Source organism: Cucurbita pepo, chromosome 20 (genome assembly GCF_057944985.1).
Source record: "Cucurbita pepo subsp. pepo isolate OVF chromosome 20, ASM5794498v1, whole genome shotgun sequence".
Taxonomy (NCBI): Eukaryota; Viridiplantae; Streptophyta; class Magnoliopsida; order Cucurbitales; family Cucurbitaceae; genus Cucurbita; species Cucurbita pepo.
In genome coordinates, this window is record NC_141817.1 from 5,457,598 (window position 1) to 5,466,806 (window position 9,209).

The window sequence follows — 9,209 nt, forward strand, 5'->3', positions numbered from 1 at the left end:
AAGAGGATTTAACCAATAATTTATTAAAAAAGTGATAAAATTATATATATATTGAAAAAATATGTTTTACTATTTTTTTATTTTTATTTATTTATTTTAGGAAAAAAAATTTATTTTGAAAAAAATATTTTAACGTCAATTCAAAGAATAAGACACTAATTATTATTCTAAAAACGAGATAATGATTAATTTTGATTTTTTATAAATAGAAACTAGTTATAAATTAAATTATTTAAAAACTATATTTTGAGAAATTAAATAAAATTTATAAAAAAAAATTGTTAAAGGATAAAATAAATAAAAATAAATGTCATGCCATTTAGGGTGTCAAAAACGTCAAAAATCTCTCTTAGATGAGAAGAGTTTAATATTAAACTCACATTAAAAAATTAATTACATCTTTTAAATAGAGAAAAAAAAAAAAAAAGAAAAAAAAAGACTTTTTTCTCTCTCCTTTGACTCTAGTGGAACTGCCCCCGCGTTGACCACTCAACTCCCTTCCCGTTCTCCTCCGAGTCTTTGTCTTTAAAATCAAGCGACGGTAGTTCTCCTCCGTATTTAAGACAAATTAATATTAATATTATTATTATTATTTATTTTTTGAAAAATAATTATTAAAATTGAAATTCGAGTGAAGAGCAAAAAACCCGTTTTTTTGGTTTAATTATATAATTTGGTGGGTGGGATATAGCAGTCTGGGTTTCCTCTTTGATTTTTACCCCCGAGGAAGAACAGCAACAGCAACAACAAATGGGGATCGGTTCTGAGGAGGCGATCCGTCAGCTCCGAACTTTGATGGATCATGGTCAGTGCCTTGTGTTGTTTTTCTTTCTCTATTCTTAACTTCTTTTTTTTTCTTTCTTGAAGCTCGTGTTTGATTTCTCTCTCTCTCTCTCTCTCTCTCTCTCTCTCTCTCTTCCTCTCTCTTTCCCCCTTTTCCTCTTTCGTATTTTGTTCAATGCCAGTTGAGGAGCAATTGAAGTGCACTTTTCAGGTTTGCATTCTCTATATCCTCTGTTTTTAGGTCCGATCTGTGTGTTTTCCATGACTTTCCACTGCTCGCTTTGGTTTGGATTTGTTGTTTTGAGGGATCCATGAGTTAAAACATGGATAATCTTTGTACAGAGGAAGATAATAACCTTATTTATTGATATCTAAGAATTTTGAAGCTATTTGGTGAGGAGGAGACCTGTCGGCTGGTTTTCGTTATCAATTTTGTTGACCTTGTTCACATTTGTTTAGGGATTGTTTTAGCTACTACTGGAATTTGTCGATCTCTTGGCAATTGATTTTGAGTAGTTTAATAGGATGACTAGTGTGTGTGCTTGTTTGATGATCTCTGTGTATTGTTGCAGAATGTTCATCAAGGATATCTATCCGAAACTTTGGAGCGGTTTCTGAAGGCGCGGGAATGGAACATTACCAAAGCTCACAAAATGGTCTGATATGATTTACTAATATTCTTAAAGTGTACTGATCCATATGTTGTGCTCATCTTGTTGTATTCTTTCTGATGTTGCAGTTGGTAGATTGTTTAAACTGGCGAGTCGACAATGAAATCGACATGATGTTAACTGTAAGTATTTGTCCTGCTTAGCTCCTGAGCTTTCTGCTTGGTCAATTGTTCCCTGACTTCTTGCTGTATCAATCCACTGCTCTTCCTTTACAGAAACCTATAGTTCCTGTCGATGTTTACAGAGCGATTCGTGATTCTCAGCTCATAGGACTTTCGGGTTATTCAAGAGAGGTGCATACTACATTTCCTTTAAAGTGGTCGAAATTAACGAACTACTAATATTTCTTCCTGTGTGTAATTTATGTGTTCTTTCTTCTAGGGCCTACCAGTCTTTGCCATTGGTGTGGGACTCAGCACATTTGATAAAGCATCCGTAAGTGTTGTTGTGGAAAATATATAGTTTTGTGCTGGTAAAACATCATCTCCGCGTTTAAGAATTGTCGTATTTAGGTTTTTATTCCTCTTTTGTTTCTGTACAGGTCAACTACTATGTGCAATCGCACATTCAAATCAATGAGTATCGGGATCGCATAGTCTTGGTGAGCTTCTAGAGTTTATGGTTCTCATCTATGTTTCGTTAGGCACTGTATTGACCTTTATACGCTTTGTAGCCTTCTGCATCGAAGAATTATGGGCGGCCTATTACGACTTGCGTAAAGGTTTTAGATATGACCGGTTTAAAGCTGTCAGCACTGAGCCAGATCAAGGTAAAAATACGTTAAGGTCTATCATTTAAGTTTAGTGTCTTTGGAACGCTAATTCAGAGTTCAAAAAGAACATTTTCGATTACTTGATTCAGTTTTTCTGTAGAACTTGCGAGTTCTTCCATATTCAGCTTCTATTTGTACTTGTGTTTTGCAGTTATTAACAATCATATCAACCATCGACGACTTGAACTACCCAGAGAAGACGAATACTTATTTCATAGTAAATGTCCCTTACATATTTTCATCTTGTTGGAAGGTAAGTTTGGTCCCTATAATTTTACTTGCAAGTTTTTAACCGAACTTCTCTGAAATGTTAACTTGAAGATATGTCTTTATCCTGTTAAACACTAAAGGGTGTCTCTTATTTCTGTGTAATTTGTATGCCTTGCAGGTAGTCAAGCCTCTGTTGCAGGAAAGGACTAGGAAAAAAATACAAGTTTTATCAGGTAGTGGAAGAGATGAACTGCTGAAGGTAGGTTGATTTTGATTATTGCTTCATGTTCTGAAGGGAAAGATTGAATTATTGACTTTGAAATAGTTTGAAACTGCCATATATGATCTCATCTACCATGCTACAAATCTTGCCTTGTAACTACTGTTTCATGTCTGATATAAGATAGATTTAATTTTGATTAAAATGAACTGGGTTTGAATTATATACCACTCGTGTGATCGATGTCTTCGATTCAATCTTGTTCATAGCTAGGAGGTTGATTTTTATGCTTTATGTAGATAATGGACTATTCGTCTCTCCCGCATTTCTGCAAAAGAGAAGGCTCTGGATCAAACCGTCATTCTTCTAATGGAGCTGAAAATTGCTATTCTTTGGACCATCCCTTTCATCAACAACTCTACAACCATATCAAGCAGCAAGCGGTTCAGGAATCCTCCAGGCCGATCAAACAGGGATCCGTGCATGTGAGTCTACCCGAATCAGCTGCGGAAGGAAATGATATTGCCAAAACCATTGAGTTAGAGTTGCACAAGTATGGGAATGGGAACGGGAATGGGAACGGAAATGGATTATCCAACTCGCTAGGCAGCCTGAAAATTTGAAGACTGAGGTAATAGATATTATGATGCCTTCTACAGCAGCTCGAAGCAACAGACGTTGGCTCTTCATTTCAAGATGTTGAACGCTGCGGGCTGGAAGGTTCAGATTCGAAGCCCTGTCAATGGCAGCATTACACAAGAAATCTACATATAAGAAAATATATCGAATGTAATTTCACGTATAGACTGGCTAAGCAGCCGAGCTCCATCGTAGCTAGATAAGGTATGTGCAATGTACTTGTTCGCTAGTCACTGTTCTTTAGTTACCTCCTTGCTGCACAGGCCATTTCATATATATATATATATATACTGATAGGCTTCTGTCTACTAAATTTCTAGGCATCTAATGATATAATAAATAGTTTCTTCAAATCAATAGCTTGCTTTATTTCCTTTTCTTTTTCGAATCGAAATAAATTACGTTACTATAATCTGTGTCCCCTGTTGTGTTGTTTGATGGGTTCTTTTTGTTTCTCCCCATCCCTTTAGAATCAAGAATATATTTGCTTAAATTTGCACCTGCTATGTTCTTTCATTTTACAGCCATTGATTGATGTCTGAATGTACACGGTTGGTCGAGCTTATCGAGAGATAATAGTCGAGGTTTAATGCTTAAATCTATGCCACCCATTTTGATCATCCATTCCTAGAAAAACCCAAGGTTTCATATCATCCAACAAGATGCTCTGATATCAGGTTTAGCTTTAGATTCTGAAGCAGCTTTGACCCATTAGAGTGTGTACTAACAAGCCTACTTTGGTAGCCCTTTTTGGTTTTGAAAGCTAAATGTAGATATGTCCAGAAGAAACTTGAGGTGCCACATTCTCCTCCTCTTGACGCCATCGTCGGAGTTCACCTTCGACCACCATTTTCGCCGTCTCCACCATCTCTGCACTCTTTAACGCCATCTCTGTTGCTATCTTGATCTCCTCGATTGCTCTTAAGTTGGCCTCGACCTTTTTCGTTGCTTCACCTTGCCTTGCACTGATTACCTCCACTTCGGCTATGCTGTTTGCCTCCTCCCTTTCTGCTAGCATTTTGGATTCTCTCACCCTTTTACTCAAGGATTCGAACTCGTCCACCGTTAATTTGATCTGTGAAGTAGGCTCCAATTCTTCGGTTGAATTTTCGCTGTGTTTTCCAGCCAAACTCCTCATTTCCTCGAGCGCTTTCTTCTCTGCTTCCTTGGCTTCTTCGGCCTCCCTTTGTACAAACTGTAGTCTTGTCTCTGCTTCCTCCGTGAAGCATCTGTTAGCCTCCGCGTCTCGCTTAAGCTCGGCCGCTTCTTGCATCATCTGTTCGGTCTCTTTCCTTGAAGCTTCAGCTTCAAGTAGAAGCTGTTGGAGTTTCAAACTCTGCTCTCTTCTCTCAGCTAACATCTTTTCTTCTTCTTCAACTTTTTTACTCAACTCCTCTCTCTTCCGCCTCACATTCTCCACTTCCAGTCTCAAGGAACTAACTAAGTTCCTTAGGGAGCTTTCTTCTTCAGAGATTTGCTGCAGAGTCTTCGTAGCATCGTTAAGTTCAACGGTAACCGCTCTCACAGTATCCATTTCAGAAGCATGGACCTCCTTCATCTTCTCTTGCAAAACCTCGATCTCTATGGTTGTTTCTTTAAGTTTTTCCTCGAGCGAAATGGTCAGCTGAGGATCGATTTCTTTCTGAAGAATCATCACATTCCTTTCCATTTCTTCCCTGGCAGTCTTATATTCGTTGAAACCCGCATCTCTCTCCTCCAAAATCTTAACGAGTTGTTTCTGTGCCTCTGTCGAAACATGCTTAAGATCTTCAATCGACTGTTGCATCGCAGCAATTTGCTTCGACAATTCAACCAACCGATCGCTATTGAGATTTGCCGATCGCTGCGCCTCAGCAGCAAGCTGGAACGCAGCCAATTTCGACTCCAATGCCGCATCGAAATCTTGTCGAATCTTTGTCAGCTCCTGCTTGGAAGCATCAAGCTCAGCAACAATGACTGTGTACTCCGATCTCGCAAAGTCGAGCTCCTGTTTCGAAGAACAACCGGCAGCGCCAGCGATCTCCTTCTGCGACTTAGCAACCTCGAGCTTCTTGGCTTGGATCTTGACAGCCTCAGCAACATCCATAGCAGATTTCATGGACTCGTTGATACAGCAAAGCTTGGTGGTGAGGTCTTCCTGCAACTGCTTGGCCTTCTCGAGCTCAGCAAGCGCTCTGGACTTGGTGGTCTCAGAACTCTGAAGCTGTTGCTTGATCTTGCTGAGCTCTTTCTGAGCCAACAAAAGCTGTGTTTCCTTTTCCAATACATTCTGTTTGGAGGATCACACCAATTCCTTTAGCCTTCCATTTCATGCAAATAAATTCAAGCTTTTATTTATTATAAGCTTTTTAGACGATCACGACTCTCCACAATGGTATGATATTGTCCACGCTTTGGACTTTCCCAAAAGGCCTCATATCGATGAGTTAGTATTCCTCACTCATAAAACCCATGATCATTCTCTAAATTAGCCGATGTGGGACTTTCATCATCCAACACCTCTCCTCGAACAAAGTACGCCTCCCCTCAATCAAGGCTCGACTCCTTAGGAGTTTTAGTCATTTTTGACTGCCTTCGAAGAGACTCCCTCAATCGAGGCTCGACTCTAGAGTCATTTTTGACTGCCTTCGAGGAGACTCCCTCAATCGAGGCTCGACTCTAGAGTCATTTTTTACTGACTTCGAGAAGACTTGACTCAATCGAGGCTCGACTCTATAGTCATTTTTTACTGACTTCGAGGAGACTCCCTCAATCGAGACTCGACTCTAGAGTCATTTTTTACTTGACTTCGAGAAGACTTGACTCCTTTTCTTTTGGAGTCCTTTTGTTAGATATTTGAGAATTTACTAATCTATTGTGGCACTGTATTTTAGATACATAAATATATGTAAAAAATAGCCTAATTTATATATAAAAAGTATAAATTAAAAATGAAATAAATTACCCATAAAAGGAAAAAAAGGTACAAATACCTCGGAAGAAAGCTGTTTGTTTCTTTTAACGGTTTGTTTGTCCTTAGAAGAAACAACTTCTCCAAACAAACTAACGGCAGCCCTCACGGATTGAAATGGTGCTCTTGTGTCTATCTCTCCCACCTCTGTCTTTGGAGACCCTTTTTGTTGATCTTTTGCACGAAAGTTCGGCATTCTTCTATATCGATATCCACGCTTCTTTTAACCTACAAGTTTGTTTCCCGAACCCTATCGTTTTAGAGTCGTGACAAAGAATAGTTTCAATTCCTCCCGAGGATAGAGAACAAAAATCTCACCGATATTCAGATTAAACCTGTGCCGTTCATTGCTCAATCTTTTATATATAAAACAACTCGATCAACTTGATCTCGAGCGCACTACTATGTGGTTTAGTTTCTCAATTCAGGTGCGGAAAACACCTGGTTACAATAAGAAACTCATTAGGCATAAGAAGTTATGAACAAAACAAGTCTTAAAAGAGTTTGGTGGGCCAATGATCCCTAAATTTGTCCTTCTAATTGGATGCTTTAAGAAATGGTTTAAGAAATTTGAAGTAAGCAATATCTATTTATAGCTTTAAACTCTGAAATGGGTAAGAACTATTCATCACCACAAATTGATGTGTGGTTTAAAATGAGTCACTTACCGACCAAATATTTTGTGGGTAAGAAAGGCCTCTTTAGTTGTCAAACACTTAACCAACTAATTAATTTGTGGTTAATATTTGTTCATAAAACATTTTTTCTCCCACAAAACAAATAACTTTAAGAGTCATCATCTTCAAAGCTATAATCAAGATAATGTTTTAGATGTATACAATTTCAGCTATATGATTCCCCTTTTGAGCATGAATCATGTTATGTCAATGTAGGAAAGGATTCAATCTTGAAGAAAGTCGAAGGGAACTCAGGTCAGAATAAAAGTTTAACAGAGTTTCAAAATTTAGAAAGATATCATAAATGTCGAAGTTTAGATTTGAAAACATACTTTAACAGGAATTTGGAAAAAAGTTCACGTAGACAAAAAAAAACTGCCGAAAGAGAGGAGAACACATGCAGTAGTGGACCGGTATGTGTTAGTTGTCAACTAGAGCAACATGTCAAGTGATCTGTGGAACACATTGCTCGAATTGGACTCGACCCAAAAACTGATCTACTAACCCACGCTCAACCCGATTCAACTTCCACCAACCCGAATTCGCCCCTCGAGACACGTGTCAGCAAAGAAAAAATTAAAGGGAATCCACATGCCATTGGCACTATCTGACCTGCATCCACCAATCAATGGATGACACATGACTATATAGAGGCACGACTTCCCCTCCCTTCAATCGTGTGACACCCGCGCGTGAAAGCGCATGGGTTGCGTGTAAGTCTTATTTTCGATCCTTCAGTCTCCAATTACTTTTTTTTTGGGCTGGTTTCGATATTGACACTAATTTAATTTGAATTAGGATTTACTAGTGAATTTTAAAGAAATTTGGAGCTTCCAACGAGTAGAAACACAAGATAGGGAGGTCATGCTTCATTCCAGTGAATTGCCTCGCAAACTTTAGGCAAGTATTACTGGTAGCTGGTAGGGATCTGTAGGACATACTAGCATGTGGGCTTATCTTACCTTAAGTGGTTAGATTGTGCATGTTAAGACTTTAATGAACTATCTGGATAGGCGTGCAAATGTGTTAAGAAAAATTATGAAAATGCCCTTAGCATGAAAATAGAGGAGGCATGTCTATTAAATGCTTTTTACTCTACTAGAATCACAATGTTAAATGGATGTTATCTCTTCATTGAACATATTTGAATTGTATGATTAAGTTGTATGCCAGATTCAACGGATGTACGTATGAATTATCTTTGCTTACTTGATAGATAGGAATATCTTTGCTTATTTGATAAGTGTATTGTGTTTATGATGTGACATGTTGAACGATAGAATATGATATGTTGGATGATATGATATGATAGAGTTGCATGACATGATATGTTGTATGACATGATGCATTGTACAATATGACATATTGTAATATATGATATGGATTAGTATATAATATGCCCAAATATGCTAGGTAACATTAAAATACAAATAGATGTAACATTGTGCCTTGACGAATCATAATAAGCTATGAAGTGTCATGATATGCTATAACATGTATGACATGCGATGAAATGTTTTGAGCTAAGAAGATTTATGACGTACGACCCCCGAAACATATTTTGAAGTCTATGCTATAAATGAAATGAAGAAATAGGGAGTTGTCTTCCATGATTTATTTACTATGAAAAATGTTGGGACCTCATGCATAATGTATGTTCACATGCATGGAGATATTTCTCATTATGATAGTACGAACGCCTACGTTATGAAAAGGAAAATGATCGTCATATTTAACACGATGCTACGACGGTCGCTATTCCTTCGAAGTGTCTGGCAACTGTACCAAAGATGCTAGCCCAACCAGCACGAGGCCCAAGAGGTGTAAGAATTGTCTGATGGGTCCATATTTGCACGTATGTGTCGTGTGTAGAGTAGTAAATACACATCTGATGACCCAAACTGGAAAGTTGCCTAAAAGAATAAGGTTTTAAATGATAGGTCACATTCATGTTGCATGTGTTTTCATTCCCTAACCTCAATAGTGGGGTCACTTATTGCCACGTGCTACTTCTATATTTCAAGTAAAGGCAAGGCACCCCTACACGGTTGACGGTGACATCGCACCAAAGTCTATAAAATCTGCATAAGGTAGTTACTTATAAGTCCATGGAATCGTATTATAAAATTATTTAATTGAATGTTTCCAGGTAACAAGAATTATATTATGTACATGGTAGTAGTTCTAGTTCCTTTCGGAAATTAGGGTCGTCACACATGGAATATCTCGATAATAAAGAATGCATGAATTAGAATAAGTTTAGGGCGGTAGAACCAGAGTAGTTATG

At 37.9% G+C, this 9,209-nt stretch overlaps 2 protein-coding genes across 3 annotated transcripts; one reads left to right on the top strand and one right to left on the bottom strand.

The window, feature by feature from the left end:
* The first annotated feature begins 651 nt into the window (after positions 1-651).
* LOC111783432 (phosphatidylinositol/phosphatidylcholine transfer protein SFH1) lies at positions 652-3,652 on the top strand. Of its 2 annotated transcripts, XM_023664355.2 has the most exons (11): positions 652-805; positions 966-994; positions 1,356-1,439; positions 1,523-1,576; positions 1,670-1,747; positions 1,836-1,889; positions 1,996-2,055; positions 2,128-2,223; positions 2,378-2,479; positions 2,615-2,695; positions 2,956-3,652. In XM_023664355.2, exons 1-11 carry the CDS (start codon positions 751-753, stop codon positions 3,277-3,279), a joined length of 1,017 nt encoding a protein of 338 aa, XP_023520123.2. In that variant the 5' UTR covers positions 652-750; the 3' UTR covers positions 3,280-3,652. The 2 variants fall into 2 exon arrangements, with proteins under 2 accessions (XP_023520123.2, XP_023520124.2); XM_023664356.2 differs by lacking the exon at positions 966-994 and having other exon boundaries at positions 663-805.
* Positions 3,653-3,803: 151 nt separating this feature from the next.
* LOC111783430 (WEB family protein At5g55860) lies at positions 3,804-6,818 on the bottom strand. Its single transcript, XM_087120375.1, has 3 exons — positions 6,564-6,818; positions 6,268-6,473; positions 3,804-5,564 (listed from the first exon to the last, which is right to left on the bottom strand). The coding sequence occupies exons 2-3, from the start codon at positions 6,439-6,441 to the stop codon at positions 4,059-4,061; spliced, it is 1,680 nt and encodes a 559-aa protein (XP_086976501.1). The 5' UTR covers positions 6,442-6,473; positions 6,564-6,818; the 3' UTR covers positions 3,804-4,058.
* Between the last annotated feature and the right edge of the window lie 2,391 nt (positions 6,819-9,209).